The 24,913-nt window shown below is 45.3% G+C and overlaps 1 protein-coding gene across 1 annotated transcript in view; it reads left to right on the top strand.

Moving 5' to 3' along the window:
* Positions 1-24,913, top strand: part of CFAP157 (cilia and flagella associated protein 157) — a 134,421-nt gene that overhangs the window by 50,448 nt on the left and 59,060 nt on the right. The window contains exon 3 of the mRNA XM_069236966.1: positions 2,874-3,027. Coding sequence (XP_069093067.1) covers positions 2,874-3,027 — 154 coding nt within the window. The remainder of the gene's footprint in view (positions 1-2,873; positions 3,028-24,913) is intronic.

The following is a 24,913-nucleotide window of genomic DNA, read 5'->3' as shown; positions in this document are numbered from 1 at the left end:
GGACTGCCATATTAGAGGCCAATATGTCCTGTACACAGAGCTGTGCCTCTTTAGAGACCAAATGTGTCCTTTACACACAGCACTGCCATATTAGAGACTACACGCATCCTGTACACACAGCCCTGCCACAATAGAGACTACACGCATCCTGTACACACAGCCATGCCACATTAGAGCCTGCCACAATAGAGACTACACACATCCTGTACACACAGTCCTGTCACATTAGAGACTACACACATCCTGTACACACAGCCCTGCCACAATAGACTACATACATCCTGTACACACAGCCCTGCCACATTAGAGACTACACACATCCTGTACACACTGCACTGCCACAATAGAGACCACATGCCTTATACACCCAGCACTGGCACATTATATACCCCACATATCCTGTACACACAGCCCTGCCACATTTGAGACCACACACATTCTGTACTCACAGGACTGCCATATTAGAGGCCACATATGTCCTGTACACAGAGCTGTGCCTCTTTAAAGACTAAACGTGTCCTTTACACACAGCACTGCCATATTAGAGGCCACACACATCCTTTACAAGCAGCCCTGTCACATTAGAGACCACATGTTACATACTTGCAGCACTGCCACAATAGAGACTACACATGTCCTGTACACATGCATGCTGTACAAACAGCACTGCCACAGTAGAGGCCACCCGCATCCTGTACACACAGCACTGCCATAACAGACACTACACACAGCCCTGCCACATTAGATACTACACACATCCTATACACATAGCCCTGCCACATTAGAGGCTACACACATCCTGTACACACAGCCCTGCCACATTAGATACTACACACATCCTGTACACACAGCCCTGCCACAATAGAGACTACACACATCCTGTACACACAATGCTGCCACATTAGAGCCTACACACATCCTGTACACACCGCACTGCCACAATAGAGAATGCACACATCCTGTACACACAGCACTGCTACAATAGACTCCACACATCCTATACACACAGCACTGCCACATTTGAGACCACACGCATTCTGTACTCACAGGACTGCCATATTAGAGGCCACATATGTATCATACACAGAGCCCTGCTACATTAGAGACCAGACGTGTCCTTTACACACAGCACTGCCATATTAGGGGCCACACACATCCTGTACACACAGCCCTGCCACATTAGAGACCAAATGTTACATACTCGCAGCACTGCCACAATAGAAACTACACATGTCCTGTACACACAGCACCTCTACATTAGAGGCCACACATGTCCTGTACTCACTACATTGCCACATGCATGCTGTACAAACAGCATTGCCACAATAGAGGCCACCTGCATCCTGTACAACCAGCACTGCCATAATAGACACTACACACATCCTGTACACAAAGCCTTGCCACATTAGAGACTACACGCATCCTGAACACACAATGCTGCCACATTAGAGACTACACGCATCCTGTACACACAATGCTGCCACATTAGAGACTTCACGCATCCTGTACACACAATGCTGCCACTATAGGGACTACACACATCCTGTACACACAATGCTGCCACATTAGAGATTACACACATCCTGTACACACAGCCCAGCCACATTAGAGGCTACATGCATCCTGTGCACACAGCCCTGCCACAGTAGAGACTACATGCATCCTGTTCACACAGCCCTGCCACATTAGAGACTACACACATCCTGTACACACAGCCCTGCCACATTAGAGACTACACACATCCTGTCACACAGCCCTGCCTCAAAAGACTACACACATCCTGTACACACAGCCCTGCCACATTAGAGACTACACAAATCCTGTACACACAGCACTGCTGCATCAGAGGCCCAGAACCCTGGCCCTTTACACTCTGTACACATGTCCTGTATATCCTGTGTACAGGTCCCAACAAAGCCTAGTTTCACACCACAGAAGCCTACAGTTGTGTATGCGCGGACTCTTCTGCACCGAGCTGGGCCTCAGGGCAGCAGAGGGGCTCTGGACTTCACTGCTCTACCAGCAGTCGTGATTGAATAATTGCGCATTAGTTGTGCATTATAGGTTTGTTTCATCTTTGTAAAATTAGTATATGTACTAAGTAATTGGGACTGAATGTAATGTAAAAAATAGATCTATGCTGCATGGTTTGTCACATGTAAGTTATACAAGTCTTAGAGAGAGATTTCCCTTTCTTGTTCACCCATCACCCTTGGCGACCCTGGATGTTTCTGGCAGGAGCAGGCAGAGAACTACCTGCTGATCCCCCTCCATTGAGCACTGAACCCCTCCACTCACCCCTGAACTCCTCCACTCACCCCTGAACACCCTTCACTTACCACTGAACCCCTACGCTAACCCCCTGAACCTCTCCACTGGCCAATGAACACTGTTTAATCAACACTCTTCCACTGACTGCCGACCCCCTTTCCTGACTACCAAACCCCTCCACTGAACACTCTTCCACTGAATGCCGATCCTCTTCCTTTATCACTGAACCTCCCCAGTGATCACTGACCATTGCCCCCCTTCACTGACTACTGAACACCTGCAATGACTGCTGAACCACTTCACTGACCACTCAACTCCCTTCACTGACCACTCCAACTCCCTTCACTGACCACTCCAACTCCCTTCACTGACCACTCCAACTCCCTTCACTGACCACTCCAACTCCCTTCACTGACCACTGAACCCCTTTACTTGACCATTGAACACCCTTAACTGACAACTCTTCCACTGATCACAGAATATCCTTCCAGTTACCACTGAACCTCCTTCACTGACCCCCATTGACCCCACTGACGTCCTCTGATCACAGCTGATCCTCTTGGACCCCTTCCCTGACCACAACTTGTCCTATCTCCTTTCAGCTGGCAAACTGGCAGCACTGGAAGAATTCAGGGTCCAGAAGGAAGAACTGAGTGCTCAGTTTGCCGCCCTTGAGGAGAAGCTGAAGAAACAAGAGGAAGACCACAAACAGCTCATCTACAACCTGGAGAGGAAGGCAGTGGTGGACAAGGACAGGTAAGAAGAGGGCATGGGCAGGGGGACACAGGAGAACAGCGTGGGATCAGAAGGGGACAGATGGACACAATGGCCTTCTGTCGACAGAGGACAGTGAAGGCATGATGGAGTTCTTAAGAGGTGATGAGGGAGGACAGTGTGGGATCAGAAGGGGACAAGGAAGGACATGAAAGCATGGACAGGAGGGAGCAACGGGGGCACAGTGTGGACAGGGAAGCACACAGTGGTGGGGGGTCTGTAGAGGACAGTGAAGGACATGAAGTCTGGGAATGAAATGGAATGGCAGAAGAGGGCAGTAAAGGTCATGGTGGTGGAGACAGTGGACATGATTACAGCTGACTGCAGGATAGAATGTGTATTATAGAGACCAGGTGCAGCACCAATACCGTATACAAGTGGACAAAGCAGAACTCGCCTTGTCCAACAGGAAAGTCACAGGTTGAACTCTTGTGCTCCAGCAGTGTTTTGGGCCATAAAAGTCTCAAACGCATGACGCTCAGCCGTATGACAGCAGCCACAATCTCCTATTTTAAGATGACAAAATGACTGTATTCCACAATTATATACTAATTATGCTATTTGAAACTATTGTAGTAGACTAAGAGATTTGATTCACCCCCCCCCCCCCCCCAAATTTCTCATCCATTCCCATTTCTCCTTCTCAGGTCATTATTCTCTTTCATACTCACACAACTTCTCTGGTCTCATGTTTTCATTATCCTGGCTATTTTTCATCTTTTCTTTATCCTTTATCCTGGCTATTGTTTATTTTTTCATTATCCTGGCTATTCCTTATCTGTCTTTTCTCCTGACTATTCCTTATATTTTCTTTATCATGACTATTCTTCATCTATCCTTTATACTAACTATTCTTAATCTTTTCTTTATACTGGCTATTCATCTTTTTTCTATGCTGGCTATTCTTTGTCTTTTCTTTGTCTTGACTATCTTTCATCCTTTTTTATCCTGATAATTTTTGTTTTTTATTGTGACTATTCACCTTTTCTCTATCCCGAGTATTCTGTCTTTTTTTGTATCATCTTATTTATCTATTCTTTATCAAACCATTCATTATCTTTTCTTTACCCTGCCTATCCTTTATCTTTTCTTTATCCGGACTATTATTATTTTCTGTATCCTGCCTATTTTTATCAGTTTTTTTATGCTGACTATTAATCTTTTCTTAATTCTATTCTTCATCTTTTTTTATAGTGACTATTCCTTATCTTTTGTTTATCCTGGCTATTCTTTATCATGAATTTCCTTCATCTTTTTGTTATCCTGATTATTCGTCATCTTTTCTTTAGCCTAACTATTCATCTTTCCTTTCTCCTGAATATTCCTATCATTTCTTTATCCTACCTATTCATTTTTTTATCCTGACTATTCTTTATATGTTTTGTCCTAACTGTTCATCTTTTCTTTATCCTGACTCTTCCTTCTTTCCTTTATCCTGACTTGTCTTTATCGTTTCTTTATCCTATTTTTAATCTTTTCTTTATAATGACTATTCGTCATCTTTTCTCTATCCTGACTATTCTTTATTTTTTCTCCTTTCTTTATCCTGACTACTTTTTATCTTCTTTTTAGCCTGAGTATTCTTTCTTTTCTTTATCGTGAATATTCATTCTTTTCTTTATACTGACTATTCATTTTTCATGCTGACTCTTTTTCTCTATGCTGATCATTCTTTGTCTTTTCTTTATCGTACTATTTTTCATCTTTTCCTGATAAATTCTTTGCTTTTTGTATCATGACTATTCATATTTTCTTTATGCTGAGTGTTCTTTGTCTTCTCTTTATCCTGATTACTCTCTTGTTTTTATCCTGACTATTCTTTATCTTATCTTCAGCCTGACAATCCATCTTTTCTTTATCCTGACTATTTATCTTTTCTTTATTCTGACTATTCTTTTTCTTTATCCTGGCTTTTCTTCATCTTTTCCTTATACTGACTATACTTTTTGTTTTCACTGACTATTCTTCTTTTTTATACTGACTGTTCATCTTTTCTCTATGATGACTATTCTTTGCCTTTTCTTTATACTGACTATTCTTTCTTTTTTTATCGTGGCTGTTCATTATCTGGTCTTTATCCTGACTATTCTTTTTTCTTTTATTTATCTTCACTATTCTTCATCTTTCCTTTATCCCTACTATTCATCTTTTCTATATCCTGAGTATTATCTGTCATTTCTTTCTTAGCTAATCTTCATCTTTTCTTTATACTAACTATTTGTCTGTTTGTTATGCTGAATTTTCTTTTTCATTTCTTTATCCTGACTATTCTTCATCTTTTCTTTATACTGATCATGCATCTTTCCTATATCCTATTATTCATCTTTTCTTTGCCCTGGTTATTCTTCATCCCTTCTTTATCCTGAATATTGTTGGTTTTTTCAGCTTTTCTTCACCCTGACTATTAATGATCTTTTCTTTGTAGGGACTATTCTGTTTTTTTTCTTTATCATGGCTATTCTTTATTGTGATTATTCTTCATCTTTTCTTTATCCTGACTACTCATTATCTATCTGTTGTTTATCATGACTATTCTTCTTCTTGACTATGCTTTATCATGACAATTCTTCATCTTTTCTTTATCCTGACTTCTTTCTCGTTTCATTATCCTGTGTATTCTTTATCTTTTCTTTATCCCAACTTGTCTTTTTTGTTTCTTTAATCTGACTATTCTTTCTTTTCCTTATCCCGACTATTCTTTATCTTTATCATGACTGTTCTTTATCTTTTCTCTAACCTGACTATTCATCTTTTCTTTATTCTGACTGTTCTTTAGCTTCTCTTTAATCTGACTATTCTCCATGTTTACCCTCTCTAGCCTTTTTCAATGTGTAATCCTTTTCTCTCTCTTATGCTTTTCCCTACTTTCCCACAATTGTTTTTATCCTGTTCTTCTTGTCTTTTCCCTGTTTGCTTCTTGCTATGTTGTTGTCCTTCTAATTCTCTGGTTTAACTACTCATACTTGGTTTCCCTACTTGCGCTCTGGTTTCCCCACTGGTACTCTGGTTTCTGTACTCATATTCTGGTTTTCCTATTCGTACTTTGGTTTTTCCTTCTTGTACTACAGTTTCCCTACTGTACAATACTTTACTTTCCTACTCATACTCTGGATTTCCTACTTATACTGTGGATGTCCCTACTCATTCCCTGGGTAACCTACTGATATTCTGGTTTCCCTACTTGTACTCTGGTTTCCTCACTCGCTGTCTGTTTTTCCTACTCATACTCTGTATATCCTACTCGTACTCTGTATTTCCTACTCGTACTCTGTATTTCCTACTCATACTCTGGATTTCCTACTCATACTCTGGATTTCCTACTCATACTCTGCTTTCCCTACTTGTACTCTGCTTTCCCTACTCGTACTCTGCTTGCCCTACTCGTACTCTGCTTGCCCTACTCGTACTCTGCTTGCCCTACTCGTACTCTGCTTGCCCTACTCCTACTCTGCTTGCCCTACTCCTACTCTGCTTGCCATACTCCTACTCTGCTTGCCATACTCCTACTCTGCTTGCCATGCTCTTTCTGTGGTTATCTTACTTGTACTCTGGTTTCTGTTCTTGTATTCTGAATTTCTTGCTCATACCATCTTATCAATACACATTCTCCAAGTTTCATCCTTCTTTTACTCACTTGTACTCTGGTTTCCCTACTTGTACTCTGAATTTCCTAATCATAATGTGATTTCTATACTCCTTCTTTGGTTTTCCTACTCATACTCCGGATTTCCTGCTCATACTCTCGATTTCCTCCTCGTTCTGTGGTTTCCATACATGTTCTCTAGTTTTCTTGTTCATACTCTGTTTTTCCTACTTGTACTGTGGTTTCCCTACTGATACTCTGGTTTCCTTACTCCTTCACTGGTTTTCCTATGTTTACTCTGGATTTCCTACTCCCACTATAGATTGCCTACTTGGACACTGGTTTTCCTACGAATACTCTGATCTCCATACCTTTCTCTGGTTGTCTTACTTGTACTCAAGTTTCCCTACTTGCACTCTGAATTTCCTACTCACGCCATGGTTTCCATACACATTCTCCAATTTTCCTACTCTGGATTTCCTACTCATACTCTGATTTTCATAATCTACTCATACTTCGGTTTCCCTACTCGTTCTCTGGATTTCCTACTCATACTGTCATTTCCCTACTCGTTCTCTGATTTTCCTACTCATTTCTGGATTTCTTACTCGTACTATGATTTCCCTAATCATGCTGTTTTTTACTACTCTTGCACTTTTTTTTGTTTTAAATCCTTGATTATTGATTTTCCAAAAAGGCAACACCATGTAGAATAGAGTTTCTGTTCTGTAAGCATAGAAATCTCATGATCTATACATTCCAATATCCATAGGTTGTCATACAGAAATATCACAATAACAGAAATAGATAACTATAATGGAGAACACCCTATCCCACCCACCTTCCGAACAATGTGTGCATCATTGTTGCCTGGCGTGTATGTGAGTAACCGTATAACAGGCGTGTGTTTCGGGGGGCAGGATAAATAAGACTGTCAGTAAGACATATATAAAGTAACTCTTCAAGATAGTCAATCAGCGGATTCCAAGCTAGGAGGGAGATTTCTCCGCTGTTGGTTAAGATCGTGTATCATGGCCACCCATGCCCGAAGGTCATTGTCTATTTTAATTATATGTGCACACTTGTTTCATGCAGAGTTCCTCTGCTGCAGCCCATTAGTTCACATCTCTGAGCCATGCAGTATTTTTAGGGGGCTGTGAGGCGAGCCAGTGAATGGCTAAACAATGCTTTGCTAATGTGATGCAGAGGAGGATAAATTTCCTGTTTGCCTCAGCAGGTATAAGCCCTAATATAACCTGTTGTGTATTTAACTGAAGGTGCCACTCCGAGTCCCTATTAACGCCACTTAATATGCGTTCTCACTAGGGGAGCAGTGTCATACAATCCCATATCATATGTAGGAATGTAGTCTGAGGAACAGTACATTGAGGGCAGACATCGGGGCACGTGTTCTATATTGCATGTAACGTCCGTGGAGCAAGTTATATTTGATGTAGATAATTGTATAGCGTTAATTTGAAACGAGCATTGGAACTGGCCAATCACACTCCAGTTTGAATATTTTCCCAGTCTCTCTCAGATAGGGGCTCTGGAACCACTGCTTCCCAGCGGGCTTGAACCCACAGTGGAGCGCTAGTCAGGTCGTCACGCAATGCACGATACACATGAGACACCAGACGTCGCCCTCCTGCCATGAGTAGGAGCATGGAGAGTGTAGTGGATGTCGGGGTGATCAGAAAAGAGGGCCAAAGCTCCTTCGCTGTCGCAGAAATGTTACTGTATTGTAAACATTGACCTTGCCCTAAACGAAATATGTCAAACGCCTCTACCATCGCAATGAAGCATCCCCAGGGTAGAGATCCTCTATAGTGGTGCAACCTCCCTCCCTCCAGCAGCAAATGGACATGGATTCCGCTATTTTGAGAAATGGTTGTAGAGACCATATAGGCATATCTGGGGCATACAGAGCCTGACGGATAACCCTGGTGACAGCATCCTCCCATAGACTAGCTACTTGTCAAATCAGATAGGGAGTGCTTGGGGGAGTCTAGATCCCTTCATCAGGAGGGATGGCTGCTCCCCTTCTACGTAGGAGCCCTCCAACAGGTCCCTCTCCCAGGAATCATCTGATGAGAGCCAATGTATAGTGTGCTGCAAATGCACCGCCATATAGTATTCAATATTCGGAACCTCCAGCCCCCCCTTTCCCACGTGCGCTGTAGGGTGGAGAGCCGGACCTTTTTCTGCCTGTACGCAAACAGCAAATCACCAATAATGCTGTTGATTTTCCGGAAGTATGCCCTCGGGATCACATAGAATGAACGTTGTAGGGTAAAAAGGCAGGGAGGGAGCATGATCATTTTCATTATAGCAATACTTCCCATAAGAGACAAAGGCAGTTCCAGACAGAAGTTTACAGAGACCTGGAGACTCAAGATTATTCTCCTTATATTAAGGTCATGAAAAGATTGTGCTGTGGGCTCCAGTCGGATTCCCAGATACATCCGTGGTTTCCTATGGTAACAACTGCGGGAGGGTCTTGCGGGCTCGACCAGACAAGGAGCCTAGAGGGTACAGTTTAGATTTGGAGGGAGGAACTCTCAAGGCTGAGACTTTCTCAAAGTCCTGCAGTGCCAACATAAATTGGGGCACTGATGGATTACGAAGATACACCAGGGTGTCATTGGCATAGAGGAAGACCACATGGATGGTCTTCCCGATTGGGATGCTGTGTCACTTCACTAATGACCTAGCTGAAACACTCATGCACTAACAAAAATCTCTGTAATACATTCTTAGTTCAAAGAAGACATTTATTATTTCACTACTCAAGGTTCGTTAAAGGAGATTAGCATGCTAAAAGCACACGTTTAAAAATGGTCACAGAAATCAGATGAAAACATGTACAAATGATTCTCCACTGCAATATATACAGCAATTGTATGTATTTATATTATAATGCAAAGCAAATACTGAATTAAAAAATATGCATCACCATGAGGCAAGTGCACAACTGCGTGATCTCCCTCCTATTCAGCATCAGATCGCCACATCCCAGATTTGATCGAGGAGAGCGAGAGATCAATTCTCCTCACGGGAAGGATGAAACGGCATCCTGGATATGCCGGAGATCTGCAAACACTCTCTGTCCCCAGTCCATCCGGTCTTGGCCTCTTATACTTTGAACAAACAAGTGGAAAATTCTAGAACAACCCTCTCACTGCAGATTTATATATTCAAAAATGCTGATTGCTTCAGGCCAGCTGTGAAAATAACACGTCAGGACTTGGCCACAATCCCAAGGTGCCAATTCAAAACAAGACCGTCCCTGCTGCCTGAGTACATTCTTATCAGCCTAAGCCCTTGGTGGGAAAGTAGACGAAGAATAAAAACGTGCACATTGTACAATGTGGAAAACTACTTGCAGCTTTTAACGTGGCAGTGGCTAATGCTAAAATAAAGTCAATAGGCAAAATGAAGTTGGTGGTCACTATAGTGACGGTGTGCTGCTAGGCTAAGTGCAACGTGGAGTCAGTGGTCAAAACTCACATATCATTACATTAACCCTTTTGACCAATGACTCATACCCTATAGTCCTAAAATCAACTTCTCTCTTTTTTTTTCTTAAAAATAAAATAAAAAAAACTTTACAAGCAAATTATGTACACATTGTACACAGCAACATAATGAGAAGAGCAATCACTATAAAGCAATGGAAGTGGGATTGATATTATAAACAGTCAAACCAGGCACACCTACAGTAAAAAGACTGAAGCTTATATATTCTGATTGGGGCAATAACTGATTGAATAGTGTCTCTAGGATAACGAGTTGGTATAGCGTTAGATGGAAACATCATGTAAAGATACACGGTCCACCTGTAATGTTTGCTGGAATGTAAGTAAAAGTGAGATTCCCATACGAGAATAGTCAGTCAACTGGCAACTTAAACATGCTTAATGTGACTGGCAGCGGTCATCAAGCCATGTTGTTTGTTCCATTTGAATTGCAATCAAACAGGCTGATAGCACGTCCGTGGTACTCTGCATTGTTCCCATGCAGGACTTTGATCTGTGAAGCACAATTAGCGCCAAATGGATCCATAGGTTTTGCCCTTCAAAAGCAGCAGGGGTGTTGCACAACAAAATTGATCAATCAGGTTCAGGGTGGGGGTTCTGTCTCACGCAACCTCACACGCACATGCCCAAAGAGAGACCACACGGCACACTCCTGGTCAGGGGCAAGTCGTAGTATGATCTGTAAAAGAAACAAGTATGATCTTTCTTGCACATAACATTTGTCAGCTGAAATGTGCTCCCCTTTTCCTTTCCTTGTTTTATGATCAGCAAAACATTATTTGGGCCCTTGGCTATAATTTCTGTAGGTTCTGGAGGGCCATTTGGAAATTCCACTCACATCTTAGCACCGGGGTTTTTGTCATTTGAACCAAATCCTCCCTTTCCTTGTACCGTCAGAAGGGCTGGGGCAGTCCCCTTCTTCACCAATCCTCCATACACTGGACTTATGACAAGTTGGGCAATTTTGTAAGCATGTAGGTCAAGATCTGCAGATTCTGATGTGGCTCTGTAAGGAGCTGAAGCTCCAGGTTATATTTCCCAGTACACAATGGTGTCGGTGGCAACATGCGGTTTCATCAGGGTTAACATTTTCATCAGGGTAGTTTCAGCATTTGTCAAGGGTCTGTTTTCAGAATCTGGAGGGCTTCAGTTAAATGCTCTCTCCAGTTTTTCAGAGTCCCATCAGATCATTTTTTAGTCCAGAACCCCAGGGACACTCCTGTTTTTCTCTGCTTTTGCCACCTGCTCCAATCTACATATTGTCCCCGGATAGTTACATGCAACACAATGTCTCCTTCCTGCACTGTCCACAAGTCTGAGGCCTGTTGAATTATTTCTTTTACCAAATCAAAAGCACACTGCTGACCATTCAAACTCATGTTTTTTTTTCTTGTCACTTTGTACCAAAGGGTTAAGATTTTACTCAGATGAGGGTCATGCTGTTTCCAAAAATCAAACAATCCCATGAATCGCTGAGTCTCTTGCTTAGTGCGAGAAGTAGCAAACTCCAAAATCTTTTGTTTTACCTGTAACATCATGTTTCTAATTCCTGGCCACATTTTACTCTGCAAAAGCTCAGTGAATATATTGTTAAAATCCTTAACTTCTTGCTGGGTATAATCTTTTAAAGAATGCATTTCAACTCCTGCCAAAAACTGTGGGCTACTATGTATTTTTCGTCTAAATATTGGCTGTACACAAACTACGTTCTGCTCATGTAGCTCACACTGGCCCCACCTTTTTTTAACCTCCTCATTACTGGAATGTGAAAAATCAGTTTCCCTGTGACAGCTTGGTAGATATCAGCCTTATCTTGTAATAACGTGTTCTGACAAGACAGTATAGTTACAGTATTTTGTGTGTCAAGCTGTCTTTAATTTCTGATTTTCATTTTCTAACTGCTTACATCTCTCATGCATTTTTCTGTAAGCAGACAAAAGTATCCAGGCCCTCCTTTCAAGAACAAAAGGGTCACCATTCTGTTCAAAAAGCACCTTTTTTAAACCTATAAGTACAGTTAATAATTCTGTTTTATTCAAGCACTCATCCCAAAATTTAGAAAGTCCTGATAAACAAGAAAACACATTAGCCAAGACATCACAAGGCATTTTAATTTCATATGCATTTTCAGAAAAGGCTTACGGTGCTTCCTTTAACTTTCTGAATAAAAACATATTTTCACTTTTAAATCGTACACACTCAACTTCCAACCTCCCTTAAGACTGTCCGACTGCGGCAAAATGTTTTTCTTCACTAATGACCGAGCTGAAACACTCATGCACTGACAAAAATCTCTGGAATGCGCTTCTTAGTCCAAAGAATACATTTATTATTTCACAATGCAAGGTTCGTAAAAGGAGATTAGCATGCTAAGCACACGTTTAAAAATGGTCACAGCAATGATATGAAAACATGTACAAATGATTCTCCACTGCAATATATACAGCAAATATATGGATCTATATTATAATGTCAACCAAATAATGAATTAAAAAATATGCATCACCATGAGGCAAGGGCACAACTGCGCCATCTCCCTCCTATTCAGCATCAGATCGCCAGATCCCAGGATCGATCGAGGAGAGAGAGATCAATTATCCTCACAGGAAGGATGACACACTCCAGCGTCCTGGATATGCCTGAGATCTGCAAGCACTCTGTCCCCGGTACATCTGGTCTCTGGTTCGCCTATACTTTGATCAAACAAAAGAAGAAAATTCTAGAACATCCTTCTCACTGCAGAAGTTAATTTATTTAAAAAATGCTGATTGCTTTAGGCCAGCTTTGAAAATAACACGTCGGGACTTGGCCACGATCCTAAGGTGACAATTAAAAAAAGACCGTCACTGCCGTCTGAGTGCATTCTTCTCAGCCTAAGCCCTTGGTGGGAAAGTACACGAAGAATAAAAACATGTGCACATTGTACAATGTGGAAAACCACTTGCAGCTTTTAACGTGGCAGTGGCTAATGCTAAAATAAAGTCAATATCAAAATTATGTTGATGGTCACTAATGTGACGGTGTGCTGCTAGGCGCAACGTGGAGTCAGTGGTCAAAACTCACATATCATTACAGATGCCCCAGGGGTATAATACCTGACGAAGATTTGCGGCCAACGGCTCAATAGCCAGTGCAAAACGTAATGGTCAGAGGGGGCACCCCTGCTTCTTCCCCCTACTGAGATTAAAAATCGACGACACCGTCGCTCCAGTTTTCACCTCAGCACATGAGTCCGTGTAGAGGAGCTGAACCCAGCGTATGTAAACTGGTCTGAAACAGAATTTATTCAACACCTGCCATAGATATTGCCAATATAGGGAATCAAAGGCTTCTGCTATATCCCGCAAGACTAGGGCCATTTCCTCAGGGTGAGACTGTGTGGAGTGATAGGCATGGGCCAGTCGTTGCAAGTTGTGTAGGGTACTGCGCTTAGGAATTAACTCAGATTGGTCCGAGTTTACCAAGGAGGAAATATAAGGAAGAAGGCGGGAGGCTAGGATGCCACTCTGCACTTTAACATCGATGTTCAGTAATGATGTGGGTCTAACTGCAGATGGTACAGCAGGGTCTCTGCCTGGCTTAGGAACCATAATTCTGAGCGCCTCCTGCATTGTGGGCGGGAGCACGCCACGGTTCAGGATTCCTCGCAGACTTCTAGGAGTTTGTCCGCCAAAGTATTGGCATATTTATGATAAAACTCCGCTGGGAAGCCATCAATCCCAGGAGTTTTCAAGGTTTTAAGAGAACGGATTGCTGCGACCAACTCCTCCCTAGTAACAGGATGGTCAAGGTCCTCATGGGCAACCGGTGTAAGTACCGGGAGAGTCACCCGGGAGTGATAATTTTCAATGTCGCCCATGTGCATATGTGGTGGGGGGCATAGTATGAGCTGAGGTGGGAACAGACTAGATCATTCATTGCACCCTGAGAATAGACCAGATGACTATTGGTGTCGGTCATTGATACAATAGGACTGTGAGAATTTTCCTTTTTGATCAGCCTAGCCAGCATTGCAGCAGTCTTATCGCCTTCAGCGTGAAGATGCTGGCATCGAGCTGCGTGAAGATGTTTTTCTAAGCGGCCCCTTGCATCTAACAGCAGCCTTCAGGTCTTATTCTATTCATCCAGGCAGTTGGGCCTGGTCGGAAGATCCTGTCCTGTTGTCCCCAAGTCTTTCTCGAGGGTCTGGATATCCCTCTCCAGTTGTTTGCAGACCCCATAGGTCGTTTTAAGACAGACTTCATTACATCCCAGTCTGTAACTCTGTAACTCTGTTAACTGATGTACCTCAGTTTTCTTGAAAGTAAAGGGATAATGATTGTGTGATTGACTGTTGAAAGGGATGATCGGAAGGGGCGTCTGCGCCCAAATGACACATCCGTATAGGTGGGCGTCTATGACGTTGCCCAAAAGTATGGAGGCGTGGGAATGGTCAGATGGGAGCCTCAGAAGATACGCCGTATTAACCCCATCTGGGGCCAACTTTCTGAGATTAAATAATAATCCAAATGACTGTGGGTGCCTGCAGCGGGGGTTCTAGAATATGATTAGGGTGTATAAAGGGAACTCCTGGGCTACCCATATCAGTACCCCCTTCCCATCCCCTGCCTGGCAAAGCCTGAATATGAAGTGGCGTATATTTGTCCTCTCCTCCTTTTATTAACGGACTGAATGCATTCTCCCCAAATATGTATCTCCTGCAAAAAAGCTATGGAAGACCTATAGCATTGTAAATGCGTGTACCCGTCTGCATTTCTCCAACTGAACGATGCTTCGGACATTCCATGTTATAAATTTAGTATGGGGGTCCATGTGGTGATGAAACAGTGTGAATGCACCTCCCAGCCTCCGCTCGCCATACGTCCTCGAGCAAGAAAAAGATTAACCAGATGCCAATGAGTATCACATACACGGTGCATAGAACAGGAACATAGGGCCCGCAACCTATTCCCCAATCCCAAACTCTAATACCCAACACCCCCACCCACTGGGCAGCCCTGCTAAGTAACCCCACCCACCATTAGGCCAGTAGCGAATCCTTAGGGACTGCCCTATTACCGTGATTACACAGAATCAACTAAATCCCGTAGTACATCAAACTCTTGCACTTTATTGCAACTCTAAAGCCTTTATTTAGTTCTGTTCTTCTGTTTTTTTTGTTTTTGTAAATTAATCTTCTTAATACTGACCCCTGCCCCTTATCCTCTCGGGCTCCCCTCTCTCCTCTACCCCTTATCCTCTCGGGCTCCCCTCTGTTCCTTATCCTATTGGGCTCTCCTCTACCCCTTATCCTCTCCTGCTCCCCGTCTCCTCTACCTCTTATCCTCTCCTGCTCCCCCTCTCCTCTACCCCCTATCCTCTCCTGCTCCCCCTCTCCTCTACCCCTTATCCTCTCCTGCTCCCCCTCTCCTCTACCCCTTATCATCTCCTGCTCCTGGTCTCCTCTACCCCTTATCCTCTCCTGCTTCCCCTCTCCTCTACCCCTTATCCTCTCCTGCTCCCGGTCTCCTCTACCCCTTATCCTCTCCTGCTCCCCCTCTCCTTTACCCCTTATCATCTCCTGCTCCTGGTCTCCTCTACCCCTTATCCTCTCCTGCTTCCCCTCTCCTCTACCCCTTATCCTCTCCTGCTCCCGGTCTCCTCTACCCCTTATCCTCTCCTGCTCCCCCTCTCCTCTACCCCTTATCCTCTCCTGCTCCCCCTCTCCTCTACCCCTTATCCTCTCCTGCTCCCCCTCTCCTCTACCCCTTATCCTCTCCTGCTCCCCGTCTCCTCTACCCCTTATCCTCTCCTGCTCCCCCCTCTCCTCTACCTCTTATCCTCTCCTGCTCCCCCTCTCCTCTACCCCTTATCCTCTCCTGCTCCCCGTCTCCTCTACCTCTTATCCTCTCCTGCTCCCCCTCTCCTCTACCCCTTATCCTCTCCTGCTCCCGGTCTCCTCTACCTCTTATCCTCTCCTGCTCCCCGTCTCCTCTACCCCTTATCCTCTCCTGCTACCCCTCTCCTCTACCCCTTATCCTCTCCTGCTCCCCGTCTCCTCTACCTCTTATCCTCTCCTGCCCCCCCTCTCCTCTACCCCTTATCCTCTCCTGCTCCCCCTCTCCTCTACCCCTTATCCTCTCCTGCTCCCCCTCTCCTCTACCCCTTATCCTCTCCTGCTCCCCCTCTCCTCTACCCCTTATCCTCTCCTGCTCCCCCTCTCCTCTACCTCTTATCCTCTCCTGCTCCCCCTCTCCTCTACCCCTTATCCTCTCCTGCTCCCCGTCTCCTCTACCCCTTATCCTCTCCTGCTCGCCCTCTCCTCTACCCCTTATCCTCTCCTGCTCCCGGTCTCCTCTACCTCTTATCCTCTCCTGCTCCCCCTCTCCTCTACCCCTTATCCTCTCCTGCTCCCCCTCTCCTCTACCCCTTATCCTCTCCTGCTCCCCCTCTCCTCTACCTCTTATCCTCTCCTGCTCCCCGTGTCCTCTACCTCTTATCCTCTCCTGCTCCCCCTCTCCTCTACCCCTTATCCTCTCCTGCTCGCCCTCTCCTCTACCCCTTATCCTCTCCTGCTCCCGGTCTCCTCTACCCCTTATCCTCTCCTGCTCCCCCTCTCCTCTACCCCTTATCCTTCCTGCTCCCCCTCTCCTCTACCCCTTATCCTCTCCTGCTTCCCCTCTCCTCTACCCCTTATCCTCTCCTGCTCCCCGTCACCTCTACCTCTTATCCTCTCCTGCTCCCCCTCTCCTCTACCCCTTATCCTCTCCTGCTCCCCCTCTCCTCTACCCCTTATCCTCTCCTGCTCCCCCTCTCCTCTACCCCTTATCCTCTCCTGCTCCCCCTCTCCTCTACCCCTTATCCTCTCCTGCTCCCCGTCTCCTCTACCTCTTATCCTCTCCTGCTCCCCCTCTCCTCTACCCCTTATCCTCTCCTGCTCCCCCTCTCCTCTACCCCTTATCCTCTCCTGCTCCCTCTCTCCTCTACCCCTTATCCTCTCCTGCTCCCCCTCTCCTCTACCCCTTGTCCTCTCCTGCTCCCCGTCTCCTCTACCTCTTATCCTCTCCTGCTCCCCCTCTCCTCTACCCCTTATCCTCTCCTGCTTCCCCTCTCCTCTACCCCTTATCCTGTCCTGTTCCCCGTCTCCTCTACCCCTTATCCTCTCCTGCTCCCCCTCTCCTCTACCCCTTATCCTCTCCTGCTTCCCCTCTCCTCTACCCCTTATCCTGTCCTGCTCCCCGTCTCCTCTACCCCTTATCCTCTCTTGCTCCCCGTCTCCTCTACCTCTTATCCTCTCTTGCTCCCCCTCTCCTCTACCCCTTATCCTCTCCTGCTCCCCCTCTCCTCTACCCCTTATCCTCTCTTGCTCCCCCTCTCCTCTACCCCTTATCCTCTCCTGCTCCCCCTCCTCTACCCCTTATCCTCTCCTGCTCCCCCTCTCCTCTACCTCTTATCCTCTCCTGCTCCCCGTCTCCTCTACCTCTTATCCTCTCCTGCTCCCCCTCTCCTCTACCCCTTATCCTCTCCTGGTCCCCTCTCTCCTCTACCCCTTATCCTCTCCTGCTCTCCTCTCTCCCCTACCTCTTATCCTCTCCTGCTCCTCTCTCCTCTACCTCTTATACTCTCCTGCCCCCCTCTATCCTCTGCCCTTTATCCTCTCTTGCTCCCCTCTATCCTCTGCCCTTTATCCTCTCTTTCTCTAGGCCTTATCCTCTCCTGCTCCTTCATTCTCTCTCGCTCCCCTCTCTCCATTACCCCTTATACTCTCCTGCTCCTCTCTCTCCTCTACTTCTTCTCTCCTCCTTCCCTCTCTCCTCTGCCCCTTACACTCTCCTGCTCCTCTCTCTCCACCACTCCTTACTTTCTCTTTCTGCCCTCTCTCCTCCTCCCCTTGTTCTCTCTGTGATGCTCCTGATGTGATTAATAGGCAATTAACAAAATTATTTATGAAAATTAAAATAGTTTAGTTTTAGATCTTAATGATATACTTGAAATAGTTTTCATGAATTCTTGAGCCATATTTGGGTTTAAAAATTGAAAAAGAACAACAGAATGTTTTCCAAGTGTTTGTGTTGTTGAGTGCCTGGAGAAAGATAATGAATGTTGGCTTGCAGCACTAACAGAAATATGAGGGTGTCTGAAGTTGATCACAGAGTGCAGGAACCCATCCATAATCCATCTTACCCTATATGTGCCCTTGAAACTAGGTATATGGCTTAGCCACAAGTCATTGTAACCGTAACTCCTGTGTCACCAAGGCCGATACCAGCCTGTCAGACAAGCGATGCCTTGGGGACTGCCTAACTTTCAGTTCATGCTCATGGGAGAGACTTTGGTACCGGAGAGGGGAAGGTATATGTACCCGCAGAGCTCTACTGGGACCACTAAATGGCACCCACTCCTGTATGGCCCAGACTATAAGGTGCCCAGCAGCCAAGACACATTCTGTGCTTGACCAGCAGCTTTCTATCCCCTGCTGTGGTGAACGGCTCCTGGCAAGACCCACACTGGTACCGTTGGACCTCTGCCCTAGTGGGACCTTGTTGCCCTCAACAAGCATCTAGGCAGCCCACCTCAAGTCAGTTGGCCTGCCTGTTCCTGGGCTGCGTGGGTTGCCTCACTAGTGAGGCTCTTGGCTCATGTCTATACCCTCCAGATGGGGGCTGGCGAGAGCATTAAAGTTGTATGTGTACAGGCGCATTTGTTGACTGATAGGGCACCGCTTTCGCTGCGCAAGCATACACTGTGGTGCCAGAGCCAGACCATGGTCCATTGGCGGGATAGCACCGCCCTGATAGTGCCCGGGCATTCTGCAGTTCACGGTGTAGCCACAGGCCCTCGATGCCTCCCTTCCTGCTGCCAGCCAGTCCCAGAAGAGGTCCGACCCGTGAAGCGCAGGAGCCAGAGACTACATGAGCATGCTTGGGCCTGCCAAGTGATGGGCTGTGTTGGGCCCAACACAGGACTTTCAACATCAGATGACTGTTGCTGGCATATGGCCCCCAAGAGCATTAGGCGATTGACCTTGAGATAATTTGGTACTTTTCCCCCTACAAAGGAGGTAATGTGCGGGACCACAGCTGACCATTTGTGAGGCAAGTTTTTATCTCCCAGGGAAGCCCATGGATTGTGCTCCACCTTCTCATGGTTCCCCCAATGTTAATCTGGCAACTCCACCACATTGAGTACCCCTGACGCTTCTTTGCAGCCTCTCGTGCCCCCAGATTCGTTTGACCTCTACATTTCGGGAGTACAACTCTGGTTCCCTGTCTGGGTGTGGCAAGCTGGTACATTGCAGCATAATGGGCAGGTGGGAGAAGTTGGGGTTTCTGTTTTTGGGGGTGGGGATGTCTTTTTCTAGGAGCTGTTTTACCTAATCTGTTAACAAGGATATTTGTCTTGGCTCATGGCTTTCTTGTAGGTTTTGAGAAGTAGGACACTTCTTACTCGGTTATATGATGGGGTCACCACATACATATTCATATCCAGGAATGTTAGGAAGAGGTGAACCACAAGTAATTGTTGCAAAGTGCATTCATACTTCTGCTGCAGAGGAATTCATATTGCTGTGCTCCAAAAACCCACCTGGCATTCAGGGAAGGCAGCTACGAGGAAGGCTATGTATTGGTACTTCAGCCAACCTTGTAAGTCCCTGGTAAGTGGTACCCCTGGTACCTAGGGCATTTGTACTGAAGAGGGTCACCTAGAGCTACAGCAGCAATTGTGCCACTCTGAGAGGCCCCCAGACCAGCCTCATGCAGACTGTCATTGCAGGTGCATGACCAGGTGTGGTTAAAAGTTGCAAACTCGACACGGCACTCGCCAAGAGTGCTCTGTTCATTAACACTGCATGGACTATAGTTAAGTCAGGCCAAAGAATCCTAAGGCAGGGTGCACTATAGTGCTTTTGAGGGCACATGTTTGTATGAGCAAACATGCCTTTACTGTGTCTTTACAAAACGTTAAGACATAGAAGATGTACATGGGAGCCATAGCAAATACATGTGCTGGACACCGGTCTTTACGGGTTCCCCAGCTACATGGTGGCCTCACTAAATACTGTTTTTTTTTTTTTCTTTTTGGTATCAAACAACTCGGAATACTAAACCCCCACTGATGCCAGTGTTGGATTTATTAAACCATGAACCCAGAGGGCACCTTAGAGGTGCCCCTGAAAAATACTAACAGCCCTGGCATGGTTGCTGACTGGTTTTACCATCCTGCCACCACCAGACTCAAATCTGGATTGCTGCAGTGAGAGCCTCTGCTCTCAGTAACCAAAACACAAAGCCTTTCCTGGTGTTACACCTCCTGCCCCCAGGCAGGCACCCAGGCCTTCAAAGGGTTTACCGTCTTTGAAATCTGACCTCTGACTCTGCTGCTAGCAGTAGATGACCTCAAAATGTCCCCCCACGCGTGTAATGGTGTCCCCGCACTCACAAAGTCCGGGGCAATTGCCCTGAACTATGTGGGAGTAACTTGGCTAGTGCCAGGGTGCCCTCACACTTAGTAACTTTGCACCTAACCTTTGCTAAGTGAGGGTTAGACATATAGGTGAATTATAAGTTACTTAAGTGCAGTGTAAAATGACTTTTTAATAACGTGGACGTTATTTCACTCAGGCTGCCTATGGGCTTCAGCATTTCTTCTGCCACCCATAGGGATCTCCTGGAACCCCAATACCCTGGGTACCTAGGTACCATATACTAGGGAATTATAAGGGTGTTCCAGTGTGCCAATTAGAATTGGTGAAAATGGTCACTAGCCTATAGTGACAATTTTAAACACAGAGAGAGCATAAGCACTGAGGTTCTGATTAGCAGAGCCTCAGTGACACGGTTATGCACTACACAGGGAACACATACAGGCCACAAACTATGAGCACCGGAGTCCTGGCTAGCAGGGTCCCAGTGAGACATATAAACACACTGACTAATAGGGTTTTCACTATGAGCACTGGGGTCCTGGCTAGCAGGATCCCAGTGAGACAGTAAAACACCCTTATTACTTATACTCACAAACAGGCCAAAAGTGGGGGTAACAATGCTAGAAAGAGGCTACCTTCCTACAATCTCGAAAATGTCAACCTAAAAACAGAAGGTGACACTTGTGAAAGCATTGTCTGATTTTATATGCCTTTTTAAGGTTTTTCCCATTAATTCCTATGGTGCGTAATTATGCACAAAAAGACTATTTTTGCTAAACTTTGAAAAATCATAGCTTAAAAAATCGTTTTGATTTTGATGATCTCCATCTTAAAAAATATATTACAAATCTGAAGTATTTTTTGTAAATTGGTCTAGAGTTATTCTTTTGAGTGCGTCATCATTTATTGATACAAGAAGTTCAACAGATGCTTAGCACTTCTCCAAGATTAGCCTCACTGCTCGCCCAAGCTACCACTAAAAATAGAGCATTAGGTGGTCTATTTATTGCCTCTGAATACCAAGGTGGGATTGCTTGGACTCTCTGCACAGTGCACATCATTTCTGTAAATTATAAAGAGTCCCAGTCTCCTACATTTGGTGGTACAAGACTTTGCATTTGTTGATACCACTTTGCCAATAAGTGTTCACACGAATAACTCTAAAAATGTCTATAGCTTAGTTGTATTTTTAAATTGGACTATATTTAAAAAAATTAAAATTAATTGCTAAGGCCTGGGTTAGGTCCCTAAACCAGTGATTAGAACTAAAAGACTTTATTATAGTTAGGCCTTAGAAAAAGTTTCCAAAAAGTTGCAAAACATTTCTAAAGTTCGAAAAGGTCCCAACTTTAGTAATTTGAAACTTGTGTGATGCAGAAACCCATGCCCAGGAATTCGACTTGACCCCTTACCTATAACCATAAACACCTAAGGGCTCTCTGCCAGAATTAACACATACCCACTGGGAGGAGTCCTACCACGGAAAAGCTTAGACAGCTTGAGGCACAGTACGACAAAGACCATCCCAGAGAAAATAAAGAAGCTTCTGAACAAGAAGCAAACACTGAGGAGAGAGAGGGAGTAGTCAGCCCCCCTCCCCCTAGCACAAGTGCCCCCTCAGAGGAGGACCTGAATCTGGACAGACTCCAAAAGTTTGGCCTTTGAGGCACAACCTTTAGAAATAGAAGTTAAAACAAGGAGATGGGCTTAGGGCCTATCTCTGGTAGCAACATGCAAATAACTAGGGAGGAAGAGGGAGCTTTCAACCTAAAACTCCCAAAAGGAGTTGCCCCCCTCACACTGAAGGTGATGATATCATTAAGTGGTTTTCTGCCTTTGAAAGAGCCAGTGAAGGCAGGAAAGTGGCAAGGGAAAATTGTGGCCCTTTAATGGGCGAACTGCTGACAGGTAAATTCAGGGATATGCTCTTGACATTAAATGAGGCAGATACCAAATCGTATGACCTCATGAAGGGCACCCTGATTGAGGGCTTTGGATTTGCAATTGAAGAGTATCGCATAAACATAAAATTCAGGGAGACTCGAAAAACCCAGACACAGTCCTGCTTAGAATTTGGGGTACTATTCAGTAAAAATGCTGGGTGGCTCATTAGAAGTTAACAAGTTACAAGATTATGATGGGCTTTACAATGTATCCATGAAAGATCATCTGTTGAGTAATTGTTACAATGAGAAACTACATCAAGTCCTGTAAGACGTGGGTCCACTTTCCCCTTAAGAATTGGAGAGGAAGGCAGACACTGGGTCAAAACAAGGGTTACCAAAACTACCACTGGTGAGGGGGACCAAAAGAAAGAGGCCAAAAAGCACCCCTCAAGGGAAAGATGGCAACCAAACAAAAAACATAGTCTTCATCAGGCCCCCAAAAAACTGTTCAGGAGGGTTGGCCCGAGACAACTCCACAGTTTATGGGTGAGTATAAAAAAAAAATACTTTGATCCTGACAAGGCTTGGTACCATGATTGCAAAATCAAAGGGCACCAAACTGGAGACCCCAGCTGTAAAAACAAAAAGATTGCCTCGAGTCTACCTGCAGTAAATGCAGTTGCTAATCTCCAAATGGGATCACAGTTGTGGCCTGACCATGTTAGTGAACCCAATAAAGCAAAATTAATCACTGAGGGAGGGTTAGATCTATCCTGTGCTGCCTGGCCCCTAACATGCAAAAATAGAGGCAGCACCCCTTGATTGATGGTACTAAGGTAGAAGCCCTGAGGGACACTGGTACTAGTGTCACTTTGGTGGCCCAGCACCTGATCCACTCAGATCAGTACCCAGTAGGGAAAGGTTATTCTGTCACCAATGCTGGCAATGTCACAAAGATCCATATGATGGCTAGGGTATCTTTTGACTGGGGGGAGTAGTTTGACAGAAAGAAGTGGCTGTGTCCTCATCCATCCCTCTAGGCTGTCTGCTTGGAAATGATTTGGAGCAATATCCCTGGGCTGAAGTAGAACTGAGGCCCCATGCAGCGATGCTTGGGTTCCCAGAAAGGGCTTGTGTTAAAACTAGCGCACAGAGCAACCTCCAGTGTGAAAAAGAGGTGTTGGATCCTGAAAGAGTGGTCCAACCCTCCAAGAGAAAAGGCAAGAACGCGAGGGACCAGCTTCTAAGAAGTCAGAACCCCTCTACCTTGGAAGAGGACTTCTTAACCCCAGAGGGAACTGAGACTGTAGAGCTTGGGCCTTACCACCCTGAGCTCTAAGGACCAGGGAGCCCTCAAGGGAGGATCTGTACCAGGGACAAAGAACCTGTCGCACTCTTGAAATCCTGAGGCAGCACGCTGCACAGGAAGAAAAGGGCAGTTTCAGTGGTTGGGTTTATTGGGAGGATGGACTCCTGTTTACTGAGGCCAGAGACCTCAAGCCTGGTGCAAACAGGATGGTGGTAGTGCCCCAGCAGTACAGAGAGTTCCTTCTCTCTCTAGCCCATGACATTCCCCTAGCTGGGAATCTGGGCCAAAACAAAACTTGGAGCAGGCTAGTCAGTCATTTTTACTGGCCTGGGATGTCCCAGAAGGTGAAGGACGTTTGACAGTCCTGTGTCACCTGCCAAGCCAGTGGCAAGGCAGGAGACCACCTGAAGGCCCCCTTAATCCAATTACCTGTGGTGGGGTTGCCCTGGAACCTCAAACAGCTTCAGAAAACAGGTACATTTTAGTGGTAGTGAATCATGCTACTAGGTACCCTGAAGCCATTCCACTTAGGACCATCACTGCCCCTGCAGTGGCCAAGGCCCTCCTGGTTATTTTTTTCCAGGGTTGGCTTTCGTAAGGAGGTAGTATCAGACAGGAGGTCAAACTTCATGTCTGTATACCTAAGCACATGTGGCAAGTATGTGGAGTGACTTGTAAGTTCACTACCCTATACCATCCAGAGACCACTCAACTGGTTGAAAGACTTAACCAGACATTTTAAGGCATAATTGGAGGACTCCCTATAAAACTGAGAAGGAGATGGGATGTCTTACTTCCATATAAGATTTTTGCCTACAGGGTAAGTGCCACAAAAGGTAGTAGGGTTTTCCCCCTTTGAACCTTTGTTTGAGCATCCTGTTAGCGGTCCATTAAGTCTTCTGAGGGAAGGCTGGGAGAGGAGGCCTCCCAAAGAGCACATTGTGGACTATGTACTTTGTCTTTGTTCCAGGATGGCTGAGTACATGGAGAAAGTAAGTAAAAATCTTCAGGCCAGCCAGGAGCTCCAGAAGCACTGGTATGACTAAAAAGCTGCACTGATGGAGTTCCAACCAGGGCAGAAAGTTTGGGCATTGGAGCCTGTGGCTCCTAGTGCTCTCCAAGACAAATGGTCTGGGTCTTACCCCA

This window comes from Pleurodeles waltl, chromosome 6 (assembly GCF_031143425.1).
Source record: "Pleurodeles waltl isolate 20211129_DDA chromosome 6, aPleWal1.hap1.20221129, whole genome shotgun sequence".
In the NCBI taxonomy this organism is placed as follows: domain Eukaryota; kingdom Metazoa; phylum Chordata; class Amphibia; order Caudata; family Salamandridae; genus Pleurodeles; species Pleurodeles waltl.
Note: the sequence above shows the minus strand (reverse complement) of the source record. Positions and strands in the feature narration are given on the sequence as shown.